This window comes from Haliotis rufescens, unplaced genomic scaffold (assembly GCF_023055435.1).
Source record: "Haliotis rufescens isolate VD_foot unplaced genomic scaffold, xgHalRufe1.0.p SCAF_8, whole genome shotgun sequence".
NCBI lineage: Eukaryota > Metazoa > Mollusca > Gastropoda > Lepetellida > Haliotidae > Haliotis > Haliotis rufescens.
In genome coordinates, this window is record NW_025964372.1 from 45,016,541 (window position 1) to 45,042,026 (window position 25,486).

Below are 25,486 nucleotides of genomic sequence, written 5' to 3' on the forward strand. Positions count from 1 at the left end.
ATGATGATTGAACTAAATTTTGAAACTTCGATCTGTTGTGAGTTTGATGGATTTAGTTTTTGGTTCAAATATCATCAGATGACATGAATACCTTTGAAATATGAGAAATTGTATATGTTTCCTCTGTTCAGTATTAGTGTTATTCGGGGTTCAAAATTGGGAAATATTATTAGCTAATTATTGGTTGGAGTTGTGAGGGATAGTGTTAAAATTTAATGTTGCATCCATCTCCTTTGTTTCAGCCATATAGTGACTGAGTCTAATTAGTGCATTGATTGTTGTGCTGTTGGGATCAATAAGACTTTTGCACAACTCTTAATGTCTTGTTGCTAGGTAACTATTGTCATCAGATGCTTATTTTATTGAACAATGTTTCAGCTCATCTTGGATGCCATGTTGTGAATCTGTGCTTGAACAATGCTACCTGTGTTGCGAATCCTGACGAGGGGACAACCTACAGGTGTATGTGCACACCAGGTAGGTCAAAGGTCAAGGTCACCTTGACCTTGGATTTGATGCAAAGTGAATGAGAGAGTTGGTCGATGACTGCTTTGAACAGTATTCTAGTTATATCATGGCATGTCAGCTTGATATGGCTGGAAAGCCAGAAGTGATGCAGGTCTTAGATGTATGTACCAGTTTGGTGAAACCCACAACCACGGGTATGATGCTGACAAACTTAGAGACATAATTGGGGCGAACCAAGATTCGAACCCACAATCATAGGTTCGGGTGTGCCCAAGCAACTGAACTATGCAGAATGAAATGTCGTGCCTTAGAGGACTGGGCCACCCGTGCCCCGCATTTGTTAGAGGAATCAGCACGAAGATTCATTAATCGTTATCAATAAAAAATCCTGGTTATGATCAGGGGATGTCAGTGTAGTCATTCTCACGTTTTTCTATTGCAGGTTATACAGGTACAAATTGTGAAACGGAGATTGACGAATGTCGTCGCGACCCATGTAAGAACGGCCAGTGTATTGACCTGGTCAATGGCTTCAGGTGTAACTGCACAGGTTCAGGTAAGTCAACTCATCTTTCACCACATCACCGATTTTGTCGGATAATGAGGGGCTGGGTTTCGGTAGTGAGGCCGGTAGGGATGACCTTCAGATGAATCATTTATTGTGTTCTGTTTAATGTTATGTCCTCTTCGAAAGATTTTATTATTTTTGCTGCCAAGTTGACACAGCTTAATCTAATGAACTGTTTCAGGTTATGATGGGGACACATGCATCGACGATGTAAGTGAATGTGATTTGACTCCTGGTGTCTGCGGGAGTGGCACCTGCGTGAACAACCCTGGCAGCTTCACCTGCGTCTGCCCACCAGGCTACGACGGTATTGGATGTGTACTGGTAGGTGCTGGACACTGACGATAGAAATAATGCTTCAGCCAAACATGAAAGTAGTGAGTGAGTTGGGTTTACCGCTGCTTTTAACAGTATTCCAGTTATATCACGGCATGTCAGCTTAGTTTTGGAGGAAAGCCCGAAATGAAGCCGGTCTCAGACGTTGACCACTTCGGTGAAACTCACGGGCACGGGTATGGTGCTGACAAACCTAGAAACATTATCTAGGCAAACCAGGAATCGAACCCACACTCATAGGTTTCTGGCGTGCCCAAGGGATGCAACTGTGCACAGCTAATTGTGGCACATTAGACGACTGGGCCACCTGTGTCCCCAGATGTATGAGATATGTTTTCAGTTCCAAGTTAAACTGCCACTTGACACATCAGTTCAGATGCACAATGTACGGGTAGACTGTTTGACAGGTAACTATGTGGTATAGTTGCTATATTTTCGTTCTGTAAGACACATGATAAAAATGCCAAAGTGTGGTATTTTCTTACAGCAGTTGTTTACATAATTAAAAGAATGATCTTCAAATGACCTTCAAATCTATATGAAAGGCCATATTTTATACTTAGCCTGCATTACTCCTTAATGCATTCACTGCTTACAACAACAAAAAGACAGTACAGCGATGGTCTTGGGTGAAGAAATAAAGTTGTTTCACATTCTACTCCTGCTATTTGTACGGACCACCGCCACCGTCATGTGACCTTGATGACAAGTCACCTTACCCACATCACTGCCTGTCGTGGTACAGCAAGGACTTGTCTCAGCGGAGCTCTTCAAATTGGATAATTTTAGACCTTCAGCTTCGGTTCGTACCAAAAGCAGGTGTGGAATGTGAAACAACTTTACTTCTTCACCCAAGACCATCGCCGTACTGTCTTTTTGTTGTTGTAAGGTAAGCAGTGAATGCATAAAGGAGTAATGCAGGATAAGTATACAAATGTAAATATATTTCAATTTTACTAATATTGTTCAGCATTTGGACAGCAGTCCAGCAAGATTGAAAATGTAATATATCGCTATGTTCTTAGGATGTCAACGAGTGTGATTCGATTCCATGCCAGAATGGAGGGAACTGTACGAATGGCATGAACACGTACCTCTGTACATGTCCCAGGGGCTTTACTGGCCATGACTGTGAGGGGGACATTGACGACTGCGTCAACGTGACATGCCGCGGTGCCAACACACGCTGCCTCGATGGCATCAATGGCTACACTTGTGTTTGCAACGATGGATACTCAGGTAACAGGGGCTGCTTCATTGCCATTTTGCATGTCTACTTGGTGTTTCGGGTCTGAAATGCTACATGCTATGTGGCCCATGCTCGACTTGTTGGATTCTGGAGCAGAATTGGTGCTCTGGGCCCCGTTCCACAAAGCGATCTTAGCGCTAAGTCGGTCGTAACTCCCATTCTTTAACACTGACTTACAGCCGTAGCGCGAAGATCGCTTTGTGGAACGGGTCCCAGTACTCCATTATATTCCCTTGATTTAGTTGAAATATAGAAATATATTAAAGAACACTCCTGTGGGACTTTCAGTTGTTTGGTGCAATGTCTTGTCAATGTATGCTCTAACTGTCATACACAATAGGGCTGGGACGAGTCCAAATTTACTACCCGGGTACCTGACCCCCTATTACCCGACCCTACCTGGGTACCCACTGGAGGTCTCAAGAGTTGGGAACAAAATGTCTGATTGGTAATTGTTTTACCGCAGACATGGCTAAAACTATTTAGATACATGTATCAAACAGTCAGATCATGGTACACTGAAATTGACTGAAGCTTTATCTTTACTCAAACATATACAAGTCAAAAGGAATGTGTGCATCATCAGAATGAAATGCGAACATTAGGGACTTGTAGTGTAACCACTGAGCTATAGTGAGTTTTTGTCATTAAGCAATATATCATGTGACAAACCACGAGTCAGGGTAGGACTGTGGGTACCTAGGTCCTACTAAGGCCCCACCAGACCTGAGTACCCGAGTACCCGAGCTACCCGTCCCAGCCCTAAATACACAACATTCACCCAATATCACTGTTACTCTGAGACCGCCTCCGTGGCCTAGTGGTAGAGTGTCCGCCTACAGAGCGGAAGGTCCGGGGTTCAATCCCCGGCTGCGTCATACCAAAAGACGTTAAGAGATGGTACTTGTTGTAACCCTGTCTGGCGCTCGGCATTAAGGGGTTAAAGCAAGGACTGGTTGGCTCGGAGTCAGTATACTGTGTCTGAGTGGGGTATTCATGTTAAACTGCGGCTTGGTATCTCAGTGGGCTAGCACTATAAATGGGCATCAGGCCGGACTAGAACAAGCAGACACACACACACACACACACACACACACACACACACGTGCATGCATATCGCTATGTAAGTGCAATAATCTTGGACGTGACGTTAAACCCAATTTCACCTCACCTCACTGTTACTCTGTTCATTCAGGATTCGCCCCTGTGTGCCGGGACATTGACGAGTGTGCTTCTAACCCGTGCTATGGCAATGCAACCTGTGACAACCTGGAGAACGCCTTCAGGTGCCACTGTTCACCAGGATATACCGGAGATCAGTGCCAGACCAACATCAATGAGTGTCAGGACAACCCATGTCAAAATGGTGGAACGTAAGTGTAGATGCTTTTTTCTTGTAAACTTGGCGTTATGATATGCATTGGCTTTAAAGAACATTAGGGCTTAGTATTTGTAGCAGGTTGCTCGATGAAACTGTAGTATTAGTGGCTGGTTGCTCAACGAAACTGTAGAATTAGTGGCTGATTGCTTGACGAAACTGTAGTATTAGTGGCTGGTTGCTCAATGAAACTGTGGTATTAGTGGCTGGTGGATGAAAGGAACCTGTAGTATTAGTGGCAGGTGGCGTGAGAGTCAATGTAGTATTAGTGGCGGATGCATGACAGATCCTGTAGTATTAGTGGCAAGTAGCTTGACAGGTCGTATTTATGGCAGGTGCATTAGCGAGTTTACGCATCATCACACTGAGGGTATATTCACACTAGGGGTAGTACTATGGAGATATACCAACCATTACAATATAGTTTGTGTATTTCGTCTTGAGGAGTTGCACATTTTGTTTTTTTGTTTCAGGTGTAAGGACGAGGTCAACTCCTACAGATGTGAATGTGTGGATGGCTACAAGGGAGACAACTGCAGTGAGAACATACAGGAATGTCAGGAGATGCCAATGCTGTGCAAAAACGGAGCAACATGTTTAGATGGGGTATGTTGACTTCATTGCCTCACCTGCAGACTGGCTCAAACTCTAATAATACTGTTATGCAGAGTTGTGTTCCTTAGTTGTGCCAGGATCTGCTGACAATGATCAAACCACAGATTTACTCTTTTAATATACTCTGTCATGAAATATTCACAAATGCACCAGATTCAGAGCAATAGCATGGTTCTTTGAAGAGGTGAATGTCATTCCTAGACGTAGCTGTGCATAGCCAAGGAGATTTCGAGATTCATAGACTGCTTCTAAATGATTAGTCGACCTGTTTAAGAGGTACTGTAAATTCATAGAAGCAAGGAGTCCCTACATGGTGTTTTTTTTGTCCAGATCAACGAGTATGTGTGTGCGTGTGCTCCGGGCTGGACTGGCATACACTGTGAGACGGACTTCAATGAGTGTGACAGCAACCCCTGCTTGAATGGCGCCACCTGCCACAACCACACCAACTACTACAACTGCAGCTGTGCGCTTGGCTTCACAGGTAGGCTATGTCTGACATAGGTGCACGCCTACTTCCGACAGGGACTCTATAACAGTCTTGGTTCATTGCTTCACAACAAAATATATTTCTCTGAATGACTTCATTTTCATTCAGACCACATCCGTGGTCTAGTGGTAGAGCATCCCCCCAGAGAGTGGAAGGTTCGGAATTCAATTCCTGGCCACCTATACCAAAAGAAAAGACACAACACACACACACAACACACAACACACACACACAACACAACACACAACACACAACACACACACACACACACACACACACACACACACACACACACACACACACACACACACAACCCCATTTCACCTCTTTTCATTCATCATATCCAGGAAATATATCTCTTATATCCTGTTGCAAAATTATATTGGAAGTATTTCTGGAACAAATTATTTTATTCATTAAGTACAGAGATAGAACACTCCTTATCGAGAAAGAAATATGATTCAGAATAATGGCATCTGTTAATATTTGTTTGTTTGAATGTAAAGTTTGAAGTATGAATTATCTTTTTATGAATCGTGTTTAAAAGCCTGACAACAGTGTTTATGAATCTGACAACAGTATTTATAAATTTGACAACAGTGTTTTAGAACCTTACCACAGTGTTTATGAATCTGACGACACTGTTAAAAAGTCTGACAAAAAGTCTGACAACACTGTTAAAAAGTCTGACAACACTGTTTAAAAGTCTGACAACTGTGTTTCAAGGCCTGACAAGACTTTACGAATCTGACAACTGTGTTTATGAACAACAATTTCAGTTTTACCAACAGTTTCGCCAACCAGAAAGCTGCCATGATTTTTCATCACGACCCTGCTGTCAGTATGTTGAATGTGCCCTCACACCCCCAACTGTTTCCAAGTCACACAATGCTGAACTGCTGACCTTTGTTTCCAGGCTTTGACTGCTCAGAGAACATTGATGAATGCACCCCGAATCCATGTCTGCACGGAGGTCGTTGTCAAGACGGCATCAGCAGCTTCACCTGCAACTGCAGCTCTGAGTGGATGGGCAGACGGTGTAATGACACCTACAACGCCTGCACGGCTCTGTCTCCCTGTCAGAACGGAGGAACGTGCAACACGCAACAGCCAAACCAGGACTACAACTGTACGTGTGTGGCAGGCTTCAATGGGCGCAACTGCGAGATCAACGTGAATGACTGTCGCAGTGATTCGTGCAAGCCCTTCGAACAGTGTTACGATGCAGTCGGCAACTTCACCTGTGGCTGCCCAGTGGGTAGGTGTTGTCTCATTACAGGGACAGTAAACAAACCCGATCTCATTAAAATCAGATCTTAGTTCTCGCTACCGCTAAACAAAGATCTGAGGACATCCCATTACGGGTCACGTCAGACCGACCTTGCGCGAACTTTGACCGACCAATGGAATGACCAATCAGAAGGCAGCTTTCTCGTGCTTTATGGCACTAATTTCAATTGGCCACTACGCTTCGAAACATATTGATTACAAATTTGAAATCTGAACAAAAGAACATTCTGGAATGGCTAATAGATGGTCTAGATTGTATGGATTCAGTCGTTAAACCCGTAACTATCGTTTGGAGTTAAAGTTTTCGAGGTTGCATGATTAGAAATCACATTCCGACTGTCACTTTCATAATCTGGTAAGCGATGCTCTGATTGGTCGGATGAAAGGTCGTTCTGATGTGACCCCTAATGGGATGTCCTCAGATCTTTGTTTAGCGGTAGCGAGAACTGAGGTCTGATTTTAATGAGATTATAAACAAACCAGGCTCAGCTTTCACAAAGATTTTGTTTACTGTTTAATGCTGCTCTTATCTAATATTCCCATCTTCTAGTTAACTGACTATGAGAGTCCGGTTTCTACCCTTGCCAAGCTAGGCTGGAATTATGGAGTTTTATTTTGGCTGGACAACAAGTCTATGCATAGTCCAAAATCAATCAAAATCGTGTAATGAATTCAACATCCAGTTTGTAAACTCCCGTGCAGATTTCGGTCAATTGAATGATTTGCAAAGCAATTTTACTGCCAACTGGGTGTTAACAAATATTTTCAAAATATTTTCATGTTTTTAATCAAGGTGGCCATGTGATTTGATATACTTCTCGAAGTAAGATCTGTTTTAAAGATTTTGATTACCGATCAGATCATTTCAACTTGGTGCTGCCATTGTGTTTCAAGCAAATGCAAGTGAAATGAGAGATTGAATCTGATTGGTCAGAAGGAGGCTAGGGACATAGAAGGGACGTAAATGGTAATAGCCACTGGTTGCGCTACGAATCACAGCCTAGTTCGGCAAGGGTGAAAACTGGTCTTTTACTGTCAGTTATCTCCCTAGCCTGGGGAAGATGCAATATTCCCGCCATATGAGTTGGATTGATTCCTCAATTTGTTCTCTAGGGCCACGTAGACAGACTAGACTGCAGCCTGTCATAGTCTTTGGTATGTTGGTATCTGAATGAGGGGGCGCGGGTGGCCCAGTCGTCTAAGGCCCTTCGATTCGCTGTGCAGAGTTGCGTCCCTTGGACACGCCAGAAACCTATGATTGTGGGTTTGAATCCTGGTTCGCCCCGATTATGTTTCTAGGTTTGTCAGCACCATACCTGTGCTCGTGGGTTTCACGGAAGTGGTAAACTTCTAAGACCTGCATCACTTCAGGCTTTCCTCCCACAATAAGCTGACACGCCGCGATATAACTGGAATACTGTTAAAAGCGGCGTTATACCCAACTCACTCAATCACTCATAAGAATGAACTTAAATCAGTTTGGTTTGGATAGTGCAAGTGAAGGAATGATTTGGTCATGGGGTTTAGTAGGAAATGGGTATCATGTAACCTGACATTTTGGTTTGGAAAACTGTTCACAGTCATTATACATGAGGATTTTAATATCGTTCATAACTTCTATCACTGACTAAGGAGGGGCAGCCTAGTAGTTAAAGCGTTCCCTTGTCACACCAAAGCCCCGGGTTTGATTCATGAGTACAGTGTGGAAGCAATTTCTGGTGTCCCTCGCCATGACATTGTTGGAATATTGCTAAACGGGGCGTAAAACCATCCTCGCTCACTGACCAAAAAATGAGATTTAATTGTTTTTTTGTTTTTTTCCATGCAGGTTACACTGGATCTGATTGCTCGACTGAAATCAACGATTGCGACCCCAACCCCTGCGTTCACGGCACATGCCATGACCATGTGGGGGAGTACACATGCACCTGTCAGCGTCAGCTCGTTAACCTTACCAACTACACCCCTGGCCAGGTGCATGAGTTTTATACAGGGTGGCAGGGAGTGAACTGTGATGAGGACATCAACGAGTGTAATCAGTCAGTTGTCGCATGCCTGAACCGAGGCCTCTGTCAGAACTCCCCCGGCAGCTACGAATGTTACTGTGGGGGAGCAGGGGGTGACAACTACGGCATTGGTGAGTCCACTATATACCGGGGGCCATTTTTTTGTGCGATTGACTGGAAAAATGGTCATGATCAGAAATATGGTTTTGTGGTTTCGCGTTGTGGTCATGTGACCAGTGTCTACCCATGCATCCAAAACCAAACTATGCAAACCACTACTCTCAGTTCCACCCTGTGAAGGTCCGGGGGTGGAATATGTCTTCAGGAACATAATGGTTGTCGTAAGAGGTGACTAATGGTATCAAGTGGTCAGGCTTGCTGACTTGGTTGATGCATGTCATCGTATCCCAATTGCATGTATCGATGCTCATGATGTCAATCACTTGATTGTCTTGTCCAGACTAAAATTTTTTACAGACTGCGTCATATAGCTGAAATGTTGCTGAGTGCGGCATTAAACAACAAACAAACAAACTCTCAGTTCTTCCTCCCATGTTATTTTGAATTTCGTGCTACGGTCAAGGACAGAAAGTCATATCCGCTCAAAGATCAAGGTCACAGCTTCGTAAAATCTGTTTTGCCTGTGATCAGTTCAAGATATTTTTTCAATAGTAGATGTCTTGATTTACATGTATTGTTGCATGGCGGGAGCTGCTGTGCCTTATGTACATAGAGATTAGTGAGGGTTGTGTGGGTGCTGCCAGTTGGGCGGGACAACTCTCTTCATGAGCACCGTGTGTCGTTATTGTTTTTTGGTGATCCCTTTGTGTGGCTTTCTCCACTGTTTTGCCTTTTGTGCCAATGGGGTCTGTTTCGTCAGATGATTGAGACTGGTTGTTCCCTAGCGTTGACGCTTTGTATGTTGTTGTCAAGTTTGAAGTTAGAGTAGGGGAGATAACTCTTGTAGCAGTAATTCTCATGGGTACCTGCTCCTGCAACAAATATAGTGGAAGATGATGACAGAAGCCCGATATTGTTGTCAGGGTGTGTTGATAATCCAAGTGCCTCTGTTTCCTTCACGGTCGGGAAGCCTAGTGGTTTAAGCGTTCGCTCGTCATGTTGAAGACCTGGGTTTGATTCCCGACATGGGTACAATGTGGAGCCCATTTCTGGTGTCCCCCGCCATGATATTGCCGGAATATTGCTAAGGCGGCGTTAAACCGTACTCACTCACTCACTCTGTTGCGTTTGTCGTCAGCCCTGTTAGTCTGTTATAATTACGAGATGTTATTTTTTATTCCCTTTTTTTATGATAAAATTCATGTATGTTACTAGCCCAATTTAAAGTCACTAGCATTTGAGTAGCGGGCAGGCAGGTATTTCAAAACAACCCCTAAACTAAGAATGGATGGACAGGTAACTGAGAATAGAACATGATAAGCAAAGGAGATATTTTGTGTTAATCTTTACGACTACTACAAAACGACCCGTGAAGATCCGGGGTAGAATAGGTCTTCAGCAACCCATGCTTACCATAAAAGGCTATGCTTGTCGTAAGAGGCGACTGATGGGATCGGTCGGTCAAGCTCACTGACTTGGTTGATGCATTTAATCATATCCCACTTGCGTGGATCGATGTTCATGATGTCAATCACTGGATTGTCTGGTCCAGACTTGAATATTTACAGACCGCTGTCATATAGCTGGAATATTGCCGAGTGTGGTGTTAAACAACAAACAAAAAGATTCAAAACATGGGCAACTGTTCAAGGGAGACAACTTTTGTAATGCTGAATCTTCAAATATATTTTTGAATTTCAGGCACCAACTGTGAGAGGACCTCCAGCTACTGCCAGTTGGAAGCAGGGGGAGCCCCATGTAAGAATGGGGGGACGTGCATCAACTTGCAGAGGAACTTTGAATGTTTATGTGCCCCTGGATATTCAGGTGATCGTTGTCAGTCAAATATTGATGAGTGCGACCCCAACCCCTGTCTCTACAACGGCACCTGTGAAGACGGCATCAACAGCTACAACTGCACCTGCATTCCCGGCATCACAGGAGACAACTGTGAAATAAACATCAACGAATGTTGGCCCCGGAACCCCTGTTTGAACTACGGAACCTGCAACGATCAAATCAATGGGTAGGACAATGTTATACACATACCAAAATATTTGACAATTTTAAGATCATTTTTCCTGAACTGTAGTGGTATAGCTGATATCAATTGCTTATATGTGCATCATTTTTATTTGGTCTATCCCTTGGTAATTATTTGGTTATTTATGTAGTTTTTGTTTATATTAGTTCATTCTTGGCACACTGCTTGTTGTATTCAAGTTTTCACAAGAGTGACGTATTGAGTGACAGTGTGGTTCTAAGTTCCGGAAGTAAATAGCCATTATGTCAGTTTTGTGAATTTAGATACTGTGTCTGACGAGTGGACTGTTTACGCTAGTATATTATTTTGGATGTGTGTTTGTATCACACAGAACTCGATTTTCCAGCTTTATGACGGCAGTCCGTAAATATTACAGTCTGGGTCCGACAAACCAGTGATCGACATTACGAGCAATGGCTCACGTCATGCTCATTGATTCTGCCCAGGGGGCACGGGTGGCCCAGTCGTCTAAGGCACCGTGATTCCCTGTGCAGAGTTGTGTCCCTTGGGCATGCCAGAAACCTATGATTGTGGGTTCGAATCCCGCTTCGCCCCGATTATGTTTCTAGGTTTGTCAGCACCTACCCATGCTCGTTGGTTTCACCGAAGTGTTAAATGTCTGAGACCTGCATCACTTCGGGCTTTCCTCCCACATTAAGCTGACACGCCGTGAATTAACTAGAATACTGTTAAAAGCGGCGTTAAACCCAGCTCACTCACTCTAGGTGGGTCACCTATCTGTGTCCAACTGGACAAGAAGTGGACAATAGTGACCGGACAATGTTCTATGTAACTGAAAACTCAAGAAACACTGTTCCTAGCGCCTTCGAAACAATGGCTAGAATTATTGGTTTTGAAAGTTTGGCTTGCTGATGTTTTCTAGTATCATTATTCAACATATCAGTACTACGATCATTTTTACCCTGACATTGCCTTGTCTAAGGGCCATGTTTGACTCATAGTGTCCTTCCATCAAATACATGTTCATGTAAACAAAGGGAGAGTTATAGGGGTCAAAGTATGTTGGATGTTGGATGAAAGATTGTCAAGCGTATGACAGTTGCATTTTCAGTTTGGATTTCCAGATTTAATATGAAGTATTGCCGCTCTTATAGCTATATTATGTCCTAATAAGCTTTCAACATTGTATACTTCCACCTAGATTTGACACAAGCCCAGTCAAGAGGTTCACTTTTTACATTAGATCTCCTGGGTGTGTGAGCCTGTATGTCGCGGGTGCTGCACAGCGACACCTCACTTTCAGACAGTACATTTTGAAATTTAATAGTCATTTTTTATATTCAGTTTCACAAGGTCATATTCAGGCACAAAGATGGCTACATTTACAAATGGAAATATATATATTATGAGAAACTTCACAGACTCTATTAATTTTGACATTTTTAACATGTCTGGGCAAATGAGGTGTCACTAAAGTTTTGCAATGAGTTTACTAATCATGTCAAGGCCCCCTGTAGTGTAGGCATGCATCGTCGACTGGGTCTGGATCTACTAATGACTGTTCCACTATTGTGCTGCTGCTGACTTGTACAGACTGTTGTTGTGTTGCTGACTTGTACAGACTATTATGTTTCTGACTCGTACAGACTATTGTGCTGCTGACTTGTACAGATTATTTTGCTGCTGACTTGTACAGACAATTATGCTGTTGCTGACTTGTACAGACTATTGTGAAGGTTGACTTGTACAGACTATTGTATTGTTGCTGACTTGTACAGACTATTGTGAAGGTTGACTTGTACAGACTATTGTATTGTTGCTGACTTGTACAGACTATTGTGCCGCTGACTTGTACAGACTATTGTGAAGGTTGACTTGTACAGACTATTGTATTGTTGCTGACTTGTACAGACTATTGTGCTGCTGACTTGTACAGACTATTGTGCCGCTGACTTGTACAGACTATTGTGAAGGTTGACTTGTACAGACTATTGTGCTGCTGACTTGTACAGACTATTGTGCTGTTGACTTGTACAGACTATTGTGCCGCTGACTTGTACAGACTATTGTGCTGCTGACTTGTACAGACTATTGTATTGTTGCTGACTTGTACAGTCTATTGTGCTAATGACTTGTACAGACAATTGTTCTGCTGCTGACTTGTACAGACTATTGTGCCGCTGACTTGTACAGACTATTGTGCCGCCGACTTGTACAGACTATTGTGCTGCTGACTTGTACAGACAATTGTTCTGCTGCTGACTTGTACTGACTATTGTGATGCTGACTTGCACAGACTATTGTGCTGTTGCTGACTTATACAGACTATTGTGCTGCTGACTTATACAGACTATTGTGCCACTGACTTGTACAGACTATTGTGCTGCTGACTTGTACAGACAATTGTTCTCCTGCAGACTTGTACAGACAAGTGTTCTGCTGCTGACTTGTACAGACTATTGTGCCGCTGACTTGTACAGACTATTGTGTTGCTGACTTGTACAGACTATTGTGCTGTTGATGATTGTACAGGCTATTGTGCTGATGATGATTGTACAGACTATTGTGCTGTTGCCGACTTGAAAAGACAATTATGCTGCTGACTTGTACAGACTATTGTGCTGCTGACTTGTACAGACTATTGTGCTGCTGACTTGTACAGACTATTGTTCTGCTGACTTGTACAGACTATTGTGCTGCTGACTTGTACAGACTATTGTGCTGCTGACTTGTACAGACTATTGTGCTGTTGACTTGTACAGACTATTGTGCCGCTGACTTGTACAGACTATTGTGCTGCTGACTTGTACAGACTATTGTGCTGCTGACTTGTACAGACTATTGTGCTGACTTGTACAGACTACTGTGCTGTTGCCGACTTGTACAGACTATTGTGCTGCTGACTTATACAGACAATTATGCTGCTGACGTGGACAGACTATTGTGCTGCTGACTTGTACAGACTATTGTGATGCTGACTTGTACTGACTATTGTGCTGATGATGATTGTACAGACTATTGTGCTGCTGACCACATGTATAGGTTGACTATTGTTCTGACAATTGCTTTATGAATCCTCTACAGAACAGATGGGGACAATTCCAGCCAGGAATGCAATAAAACACGTAGTCGCGGGTACGGTGGACAGAGGTGTATGCATGTATATGCATGAGTCTTCATTTCAACGCATGCATTAAATCTGTTTCTGGTTGAGTCTTGTGTTTGTGCACGTTTGTGATTTTGATTTTGGTATTTAGTTGCATTGTGTCTTTTTGCTTGTGTTGAACCCCTATAGATCACGACTGCAGGATGTGCTGTAGAATACTTACACACAGAGTGATACAGCACTTAGTTGTGGTTCGGAAAATATAGAAATCGTTTCAGTGTGCCGCCATTGAAACTGAATGTAGAATCCTGGAAATGAAATGAGAACGTCCTGAGCATGCATGATTGCAAGATGTTTTAATTAAATGACCTTCACCTTGATGTGACCAAATTTCACCACACCATGTTTGAGATCTTCATTGTTTGCACTTCAAAACTGTTGGAGAATAATAACTGTTTATTTCGTAACAAAAAGTTAAATTGATTCTTCAAACAACGTAATTTTTGTGTCACTAGTGGTTTTAGTTTGTAAAGACTTTTTTAAGTGCATGTGGAGGAAACAGTTTCAAACTTCATTCGGAAAATATTGGTTTGGTATAATTTTTGTTCTGTACTTTTAGTATAAGCACTTGAAATCTGTGTTTTTTGTTTTGAAATTTTTCTTTGTAATATTTACATGTAATAATGATGGTTACATGTCCTATCAATGTATAACTAATAGTAACTATTAAAATGTCTGTGTTGTAATCTGCAGGTATGAGTGCGACTGCACTAACACTGGCTTTAACGGAACTAACTGTGAGAGCAACATCAATGACTGCATTGGTGTTCCGTGTCAGAACGGGGGTACCTGCGTTGATGGTGTTAAGGTAAGGACTTTGTTTATCATTACCTGGGATTCAGGTAAGGCACTATTTTTTATTATCTACTTGTTTACGGTTTAGTGAAAAGCGTTGTTTTTATATTTTGCGCAGTGAAAACTAATTTAGTGCAAAAACCTGTGTCAGTACAAGACAGGTGAAATAGGGGACAATGAGACAAGCATTTCTAACTCTACACACATGGGAACCATCTTCAGATTACGTTTGAAGAATGCAAAAAATAATCGGAAATATCTTTTATGAATACACAGTGCCATTTAGAAAGTGGTCAAAAGTGACAAATGTTATGGTTACCCTTGTCAGAGAGGTACACAAAGTACCTGGTCTAGACTACCAGTTGCCAGACTTTCATTTTTGTGGAAGCCTTGGTGGCTGAGTGGGTTAGATCGCTGACTTTGTGTGCAGGCGATTAGGCGCCTCACTCTTGCAGTGTGGGTTCGAATCTTGGATGGGACTCAGCCCCAAAACGTACTAGAATCAATACTTTACTCAGAAAGTGTGATCCCAAATATAACATTTGTTTCATGTCATATTTTTATATTTTTCCCGCCATGACCAAAGAATAAAAATTAGTCCTTCCTAAGCCACTGGTTTTAAAATGACCTGAAAATATAGTCCTTATTTTTCCTCCTGTAAAAATAGAATTCTAATTTCAGGATTTCTGGGGCGGTGGGGTAGCGTATGTTAAAGCATTGGCTCGTTACACCGAAGACCCGGGTCTGATTCCCCACATGGGTACAATGTATGAAGCCCATTTTCCAGTGTCCCCCGCTGTGATATTGCTGGAATATTGCTAAAAGCGCTGTAAAACCATACTCACTTTCTCACTCAGGATTTCTAGCAAGAGGTCTCTTTGCAGAGCAGATTATCTCCCCTGAAAGTCTGCTCCACCTCATACAATCATGTATTCATTGACAGCAAGTTACATGTTTCTCTTCCTGGTTTGCAGAGCTATGACTGTGCATGCTATGCTGGGTACACAGGCAGCAACTGTGAGGAAGACATCAACGAGTGCTTGTCCATACCGTGCCAGTACAATGGGACATGTATCGAGCGGTCCAAACAAGCTCTTTATGGCCATCACACCGCACTTGACAACTTTTCATATGCTACGGCAGCTGGCTATATCTGTGAATGCATCACTGGAATAACAGGTGAAAACACATACTGTATTCGACGTAATAAGCGCCCGCTCTAATAGGCGCCCACAGTGGTATTTGCTAATATATTGGCTAGTGAACAATCCCAATTAGCACCCCTTCCGATTGATCAATGTTCACAAGATGTATTAATTCGCGTACAATACGCACTCGTGTGTTATATGCACCCTTAATTAGGGGCAATTAAATTCGAGAGAAAAATATATCTGTCGTACATAAACATTTCAGGCTGTCAGCATAAACCACGAAATGTATCTTTCAACTCTTTTTTTTCACCAAAATAATATTCTAATTTTGAGCCCCCTTTTTCTAATTTTGAGAGCGAATTACGTTGAATGAGGTATTGGTATTAACGTGCATTGTTCAGTACAGGTAATTACATGCATTATTCAGTACAGATAACGCTTATAAAAATATACGAATTAGTTCTCAGGCAATGACTTTTGAAAACATAATGCGGGCAGGCAGTGTTTTTTGTGGTTTTTTTTGGCTTGTTCAAAACAGTGTACCATGAACCTCGGAAAGGGCCTCCAAATAAGTATACAAACACCTATTGTCGCTATTGCCAAAAAATTGAAAATGGAAATAAAAACGAAACGTGCAGCAGACTTTATGATAATGCAGGCAGTGCCTGTGAAGCGAGACTATTATGTTTTTTAGCCTAATAACATGCATTATTCAGTACAGATAATTACATGCGTCATTCAGTACAGATTGGTACAGGTATTAACATGCATTGTTCAGTACAGATAATTTATTGCGTCATTCAGTACAGATTGGTACAGGTATTAACATGCATTGTTCAGTACAGGGAGAACATATGAAATCAAGTCAAAGTTGTCTTTGAACATTTGGAGAAAAAGTCACAAATTACCAACCCCATGACTGAATGAGTACTAAGTCTTCAGCGAATCATTTGTGGCTTCTATTCTTAAAATATATATGTTATACATCCTCCTTTAGTCAAGTAAAAATTGACATCATGATAAAATAACCAGGACATTTGTGATAACAACCCAGTTGTTGCACAAAATCAATCTTCAGTGTGGCCTGGCTGTGGATTCAAAACAAGAGAAATCAAGCTTGGGGAAATATTTTTTTAAGGGCTCAAAAAAAAGGCCCTAAGCTCTGTTTTCAGAAAACTATACAAAACTATACCTGTAGACTTCAGTGAATTTTGCTGTAAACATTTGGATAGATTTTGATACTAGCCAGACACTGATATTTCTTATGTGATCTGTATGTATTCAGAAATGTGTATCCCTTACAGGACAAGATTGTGAAGTGAACATCGATGACTGTGTGAACCACCCCTGTGAATATGGCGCAACGTGTGAAGATCTGATCAACGCCTTTCGCTGCAACTGTGCGCCTGGCTATGAAGGACAGTTATGTAACACCGAGGTCAACGAGTGCACGCGGTACCGGGCCTGTCAAAACGGGGCAACCTGTACAGACCGGATCAATGCCTACGATTGTCAGTGTCCAGCCTTCCAACAGGGACAAACGACATACGGCGGTCAAAATTGCACCATCGTCTTGACAGGATGCGACGCTAATACCATGTGTCAGAATGGAGCGACATGTGTACCAACACTGAACGAGGCCAACCAACATGGCTATAACTGCCGATGTACGACTGGCTTCACCGGGCGCCACTGTGACGTGTCGACAACAATCAGCTTCGCCAACGGTGCCCAAATAACCAAGGCCTTTGTGACGAACTTTACACTGCATATGCGATTCCGAACTACCCTGAAATCGGCAGTGTTGATGGTGTACAAGCCAGGCAGAGATGACTACATCAGCATGGAGATCCATGATGAGAAACTGGTGGCAGTGTTTGGAAGTTCTGTCAAACCTCTGTCCAGTCATGCTGCTTTGACAAGAAGGATTGTCAATGATGCTGTAATGCACACAGTCACTATGATAGTGAAGCAGAACATCACAATGAAACTGGAGAGTTCCCTATGCAACTCACTTGAAGCGTGCACGGCCTCGTTCTCATTCCCCCGTCCACTAGGAACTGATGTTAACGAGTTGTTCATCGGCAACGTGGACCAGTCTGTTATGAATTCAACATTGTCCAAAACTGCGTTCACTGGTTGTATGGAAGATATCAAGTATAACGGGAATTACGTGATTCCATCCAACGATTTTATAGCTTCATTTCACGGTGTCCAGAATGGATGTCAGCGTTCCGAACAGTGCCTTCCGTATACATGCAATCGCAATGGAGACTGTGAAGATTTGTGGAACACATTTAGATGTGACTGCCATCGACCATACTTAGGGAATACTTGTCAAACAGGTAGGTGTTGTTTAATGCTGCACAAAGCAATAGTTTATTATAAATGTTTCAATTATCAATCATTCATTCCTACTTTTTCCCTCACCTTTCACCATAATATTTATTCATCTTCATGTTACGTATTATACTGTATATATTTCTTCTACCATGTTTTTGCTCTATTATATTTTATTCCTTGGGGACTCTCGGTTGCTCATCCTGGGCTTTTCCCACCAACTCATAGGGAGCAGCCACATTCACACCACGGAATAGTCCGGGTTGCTGTGACCCCAGGACCAGTAGATCCCAGGGATTACTGTGTCGCTGTGACCCCAGGTTCTGATATCCCCATTCCGGGTAAAGTCCCCCAGGGATGACCGGGTTGCGGTGACCCCAGATCTGGATATCCCTACTCCAGGTCAGGTCCCCCAGCGATGCCTGGGTCGCTGTGACCCCAGGTCCTGATATCCCTACTCCAGGTCAGGTCCCCCAGGGATGACCGGGTCACTGTGACCCCAGATCTGGATATCCCTACTCCAGGTCAGGTCCCCCAGGGATGACCGGGTCGCTGTGACCCCAGGTCCTGATATCCCTACTCCAGGTCAGGTCCCCCAGGGATGACTGGGTCGCTGTGACCCCTGGTCCTGATATCCCTACTCCAGGTCATGTCCCCCAGGGATGACTGGGTCGCTGTGACCCCAGGTCCTGATATCCCTTGTCCAGGTCAGGTCCCCCAGGGATGACTGGGTCACTGTGACCCCAGGTCTGGATATCCCTAGTCTAGGTCAGGAGTACCCCCAGGGATGACCGGGTCGCTGTGACCCCAGGTCCTGATATCCCTTGTCCAGGTCAGGTCCCCCAGGGATGACTGGGTCGCTGTGACCCCAGGTCTGGATATCCCTAGTCCAGGTCAGGAGTACCCCCAGGGATGACTGGGTCGATGTGACCCCAGGTCTGGATATCCCTAGTCTGGGTCAGGAGTACCCCCAGGGATGACCGGGTCGATGTGACCCCAGGTCTGGATATCCCTAGTCCGGGTCAGGAGTACCCCCAGGGATTACCGGGTCGATCATAATGTGAAATGGTGTGACTTTTCTAAATACTACAAAGGCTGATTGGGAAATATCAAAAGTAGAGTCCAAATAAATACTTTATATTGGGCTTAAGAAAATAAAAGAAATGGTTCTCAGGCAATGACTTTTGAAAATATAGTGCGGGTGGGTGGTGTTTGTATTTTTTGGCTTGTTCAAACTAGTATGTGACCAAATGAACAGTTGTTGTGAACCATCAACCTGGGAGAGGGCCCCCTACATAAACAAGCATACAAACATGGGTCATGCTTACTTTTGGCCATTGCATGTTATGATATTGTTACTGCTGTTTCAGAATACACGCCTGTCACCTTTTCTAAAGACAACGTCCAGAGTTGGGCCAGCTTTAGTCTGAGTAGTCTCAGCCCCAGACTGAACAACACTATCAACTTATCCCTGTTTGTGCGGACCCGCCAGACTGATGGCATCATCATGTACCTTGGCAACACCAACCCCTCGTCCTACATCACCCTGGAGATGACAAGCGGGATGCTGTCCGCAACCTTCATGCTCTGCAACGCTGAGCACATCCTGAACTCAACCACCCCTTACAATGATGGAGAGGCACATTTTGTGGAGATTAAGAAGACCAGCACTGACTTGAGCTTGTCTGTCAATCAGGGATTTCCAGATCTGACACCGTTCACAGATACAGAACAGTCCACAGCCACCTGCCTATTTCAACCGGATGTTACTTATTTCGGTGGCAGGGTACCAACTGCTGGTGGTGTTGGAAGACGGAGACGAGCGGTGGATGGTTCGAGTCCTTACTTTCAAGGGGTTATTCAGGACGTGGAAGTTAATGGGGTTAAGCTGGAGTTCTTCCCGGTAAACGGGACAACAGAGGCTAGCCTAGTGATGTCCTCGTCTTCAAACCTCACCGAGGGCAAGGTCTCTACAGAGAAAGCTTGTGATTTATTGCCATGCAAGCAGAACGGGAATTGCTCCAATGAGTTCTATAATGATTTCAGGTTTGTTGCTTGTGAATCTGTTCATAATTTTGTGATTTACGTTTTTCTTGTCAAATTTGATTTGGATAAATGGAATGAAATGGAAGGAGCATGGTTCAAACTGTTCAGTAGTGATTTCTTCTCAAATGTTTGCATATGGATGAGGGCAAGTTATGTAAACCATCATTGATACAAAGTACAGAAATTTCAAATAACTACACACCTCCATGGTCCAGTGGTAAAGCATCTGCCCAGAGATGGAAGGCCTGGGTTCAATCCCTGGCTGTGTCATACCAAAAGACGTTAAAAGATGGTACTTGTTGTTACCCTGCCTGTGCTTGGAATTAGGGGGCTAAAACTAGGACTGACTGGCCCTGAGTTGGCTGCTGTGTCCTAGTGGGTATTCAGTACGTGGGCTAGCACTATATACTGGCATAAGTCCGGACTAGTACAAGCACGTGCACACACGCACGCACGCACACACACACACACACACACACACACACACACACACACACACACACACACACACACACACACACACACACACACAGAGTAAATATAAGTGCAATAATCTTGACAGGACGTTAAGCCCCATTTCACCTCACCTCAAACTACCACAGCGTTATAATTGGTGTTAGCAACCCCTGCCTGTCGTAAGAGGAATCGGTAGTCCGACTCGCTGACTTGGATAATGATTGTCATTGTATTTAAGTTGCATAGACCGATGTTCGTGATGTCATTCACAGGATATTTTTGACCATACTGGATTATTAAAAGACTGCTGTCATATACCTGAAATATTGCTGAGTGTGGCATAAAGCAACAAACAAACAAACAAATCTTTTCTTAGCTTTCAAGTTTCCCCCACCAACCAACCAATTGTGTCCTTTCGGCCTTTGTGAATATATATGGTTTCATCAGTTTAACATATATATTTTTTTAATAATTGCTACCCTACCTGGCCAGTTGCTTTGTGTGTGTGTGTGTGTGTGTGTGTGTGTGTGTGTGTGTGTGTGTGTGTGTGTGTGTGTGTGTGTGTGTGTGTGTGTGTGTGTGTATATATATATATTTATTTATATATTTATTTATTTATTTATTTATTTATTTATTTATTTATCTGCTATGAACTTGTTATGAAACACACACCAATATGTTTGTGGTCAGAGCATTTTGAACACATGATATATTTATATTTATGATTTCCTCCTGCAGATGTGAGTGTCCTTATGGATATCGTGGAAAAGATTGCGGAGAGCTCGACTTCTGTCGCAATTCCACCTGCCCAGACGGCGCCACCTGTAACAGTCTCAACAGTGGCTATGAATGTAAGTCTTCCAACACAAATAATTTTAAGAAGTAAGATTTACATTTTGCATTATCATCTTAACCTTTTATGTAGTGAAGGTTTTTGAAAATATGTTGGAACATTGTACACATTAAGACTAAATCACATGATGGATAAAATCTGAAAATTGTTTGATATCAAGGGAGGTAACTCTTCAAACTTTTCCCATTTAAGTAAAAACAATTACTGGGTAATAAACAAATAAATTATTAGAATTATTGCACTGTATTGTTTGAGCATTTTAAAGAGTTTCATTTGTAGAGAATAATATAATTGACCATTTTCTGTTTTATGTTTTAAGGTATCAGCAGTTCTACCTTTAACGGTGCCACCAGCTTAGCTTCCTACACAGCTATCTTGGAGTCAGACAGAGAGATTCACTCTGTGAGCCTGAAGCTCAGAACAGGAGTACTGTACGGAGCTCTCCTTCACATCCAACATGGCCAACACTTCATGAAGCTGCGTGTTGCCGGAGGAAATGTACAGCTGAACTATAAGCTAAAGGATGAGATTTCAAGTGTGCTTAATGTCCACCAAGTGGTCAATGATGGACAGCAGTATGACATTAAGATGACCATGAAGGACAATGACATAAACCTCCAGGTGCTTCTCAATAGCACTATTTTGAAAGAGGCTGATGTGAACGTTGACAATACCCTAACAAACCTTACCAACTTGATACAGAATGGGGCAAAGATTTACATTGGCGGAACAGGACCAGGCCAGTCTTGGGAACAGCCATATAAAGGTTGTCTGGAGGAAGTTCGAATTGGAGGAATATTGCTCCCATTTTACTACGATAACACATTTTTCAACAACGATATGAGAACTGAGAAGTTCATTGCAGCGAGCATTGTTAACCTCCTGGATGGCTGTCGAAAGGATCCGTCTCCGAGCATCAGTGGTAAAAATGGCGCCACATGTGAGATTGGCTGGAATGGCAAGCCGACCTGTGCATGTCGGACTGGTTTTACGGGGCAGTGGTGTGAGATCAATATCGACGACTGTACGGCATCGTCATGTCAGAATGGTGGCGTGTGTGTCGATGGTGTGAACAGCTTCAGCTGCAAGTGCCGCAGAGGATACAGTGGGGACAGGTAAGTCTTCGCATCATGGCAGGTGTCACAAAGTAATATTTGTGGTTTGGCATACAGGACCCCATTCCACACAGCAATCTTAGCGCTAAAGTGATCATAACTCCCATACTTTAACATAGGCTTACGGTAGTTGTAGCGCTAAGATCGCTTTGTGGAACGGAGCCCAGGAAGTGTTTCTGTTCCAATAAGATGAGAAACTGATTCTCTCCAAACATATTTGACAAATTTTGAAATTTTTGAAATTTTCATTCACTAACTGATTTTCATTTCATTATCGCCATGTCAAGTTTTGGATTTTGGTCATGGTGTTGCTGGGAATGTTTAAAGGGAGATAAGAAATGTATTCTACAGTGAGGAAGTGAGTGGTTTTATGCCACTTTTAGCAGTATTCCAGCATATCACGTTGGTGGAAACGAGAAATGGGATACACATGTGGGCAATTGAACCGGGGCGCGAAGAACGAAATTTTTTAACCACAATAATTCGGGCAGTCAGGTAGCCTAGTGGTTTAAGCATTCACTCGTCCCAAAGACCCAGGTTCAATTCCCAACATAGGTACAATGTGTGAAGCCCATTTCTGGTGTCCCTTGCCATGATATTGCTGTAATATTGCTCAAATCGCTGTAAAACCAAACTCACTCACTCACTCAGTCAGGGCCTGCTGCTTCTGAAGTCTGTGGGTCCTGATGGCAATCTGGCAATATAGCTGGAATATTGCTGAAAGCGGTCTAAAAAACATACTCCCTCCCTCACTGAGGACCAAGATGGTCCATAGAAGCATGTGTTCTGTATTATCTGAAATGTTGTCTATTCAGTTGTAAGTGAGAATTGCCAGTACATCCTATCAATGATCTTGATACAGTTGATGGACTGAAAGTGCTACAGAAACAAGTTTTGGTGAAATTAAGTTTGTGTCAGGAAGCAAGTTGAGAACATAAGGACATGACTGTTTGACTTAGATTGATCACTGTCAGTGCTTTCTCTTCTATTACTGGGTCATAATGTATTCAACACTTGTCCTTCTGGTATTTGTGTTGTGCCAATAACATGTCAAACTTGGTGGCTTGGTGGGAAAATGTAGGTTAGGGTGGTAAATAAATTTATCGTATGATGGTTAGTAGGGCTGTTACGATTCACTCGTGTATTCAATGAATCGAACCGTATCCATTCATGAATTAAATTTGTTATTCGTGGCCACTAGAATCGAATATTTATGAAGATGCAGTCATGTGTATTTACATACCCTGTACCTAAAAATGTCCATAAGAACATAATATAGGCATAGATGTCTTCACAAGACAACACTCTCATAATATTTAATTTGACAGTATTGTGATCACTGGTAATTGTCGCATTTCTGCAGATACTAGTTCCTGGATAAGTGCAGTATCTAAATGTAAAATATATTAATAATTAACAAACCATGTCAAATAATTTATGTTGTTAATGTTTCACTGATTACAACAAATAATACATCAACTGCTGACTTGTTATTGTATTCGTGAATTGCTATTCGTATTCGTTACCCAAAATTTGTGATACGAATCGTATTCGTCTCACAGTGTATTCATTGCAGCCCTGGTTAGTCCTATTGATGCAATAAACCGACCGATAAACTTGCAATATCTATGCGAATGATCGAGGTCACCTAGCAGGGATACTTTTAGTATGCTCTGTTCATAGATATCGAGTTTACTTCCTCAAAAACTATTGTAGGATGTTCCCTAAATCGTCACATAGTGGTTTCCTGGTGTGGGTGATATGTGAATGGCCATGGCTGCACACTATTTGGCACAATGTCATAAATATTGCAGGCTTGATGATCCTGCACGGTTTCATTATAGTCAATAGCAGTATGTGTTACGCTTCAATTAGATACATTTAAATAATGTAATATTTACTCCTAATATGGGATATTTTGATACATAAACACACTTGGCAAATAATCTCTAAGAGTCAACATTTGTCAGATTTTAAAAAAAATCACAGTCATTTAACAAATTTGATAAGAGAGAATACACGTATGAAGTAGGGGAATGAATTTTGGTTGCAGAGTTGCAGGGTTGCATTCCTTATGTTTGCCGAAACCCAATGACCATGGGTTCGAATCCTGGTTCACCCCCTAATGTGTCTTGGGTTGTCAGCACCATACCCATGCTTGTAGGTCACACTGAAGTGGTGAACATCTGAGACCTGCATCAGGCTTCAGGCTTTCCTGCCTTCTCTCTGACACGACGTGACTGAAACACTGTTCAAAGTAGCGTTAAATCAACTCACTTAATCTAATCCTTGTGCATCTTTGAATGTACGTTTATGGATAAATGGTTCATTTGGGAGTGAATATCAATATCAAAATATTAGTAAATTCTCCATTGAAAGGGTTCAGTGTCTGGCATCTCCTGTCCAGCGGTCAGACTTAGGGCATTATCCTTGTAACTGTCAATAAATGTTGTCACTTACAAGGTCGCGTCTAATCAGTGATTGATAGTCTGTCATCAAGTTGTAAACACACCTCTTCATCTTGCCATACACTGACTCAACAACACCCGATGGCTGAATTTGCCTGTGAAGGCATTCACCTGTAGGATGTGAAGATTTTCTGGGATAGATTTAAGAAAATGCTTGATATACTTTTCTGATTTTTGGGGTTGATTTTAAGAAGACACTCAACCACATTACTTTGTAAGGACAATATATTTGAGTTGTATCAAGCTCCTTGATCCTTGAGTTGTTTTTTGGCAACATAAACAGTTATGATTCATCATTAGACCTCTAAACCGACTTACCGTATTCGACATAATAAGCGCCCAGCTCTAATAAGATATCTCACGGTGATATTTGCTAATATATTGGCTAGTGAACAATCCCAATTGGCACCCCTTCCGATTGATCAATGTGCACAAGACCTATTTTTTCGCATATAATACACACTCATGTGTTATATGCACCCTTAATTATGGGCAATTAAATTCGGGAAAAATATATCTGTCGTACATAAACATTTCACGCTGTCAGCATAAACCACGAAATTTACCTTTC

General features: G+C 42.5%; 1 protein-coding gene across 2 annotated transcripts in view; it reads left to right on the forward strand.

Annotated features, from left to right (window-relative positions):
- The window catches only part of LOC124143543 (protein crumbs-like), a 140,049-nt gene that overhangs the window by 84,573 nt on the left and 29,990 nt on the right, over positions 1–25,486 (forward strand). For both annotated transcript variants that reach the window (XM_046512542.2, XM_046512543.2), the window contains 16 exons: positions 379–477; positions 911–1,024; positions 1,218–1,360; positions 2,398–2,611; positions 3,817–3,994; positions 4,473–4,605; positions 4,945–5,098; positions 6,021–6,362; positions 8,223–8,531; positions 10,222–10,546; positions 14,385–14,499; positions 15,461–15,665; positions 16,942–17,982; positions 19,348–20,023; positions 21,218–21,330; positions 21,652–22,447. In XM_046512542.2, the coding sequence (XP_046368498.2) occupies positions 379–477; positions 911–1,024; positions 1,218–1,360; positions 2,398–2,611; positions 3,817–3,994; positions 4,473–4,605; positions 4,945–5,098; positions 6,021–6,362; positions 8,223–8,531; positions 10,222–10,546; positions 14,385–14,499; positions 15,461–15,665; positions 16,942–17,982; positions 19,348–20,023; positions 21,218–21,330; positions 21,652–22,447 (4,957 nt within the window). The remainder of the gene's footprint in view (positions 1–378; positions 478–910; positions 1,025–1,217; positions 1,361–2,397; positions 2,612–3,816; positions 3,995–4,472; positions 4,606–4,944; positions 5,099–6,020; positions 6,363–8,222; positions 8,532–10,221; positions 10,547–14,384; positions 14,500–15,460; positions 15,666–16,941; positions 17,983–19,347; positions 20,024–21,217; positions 21,331–21,651; positions 22,448–25,486) is intronic.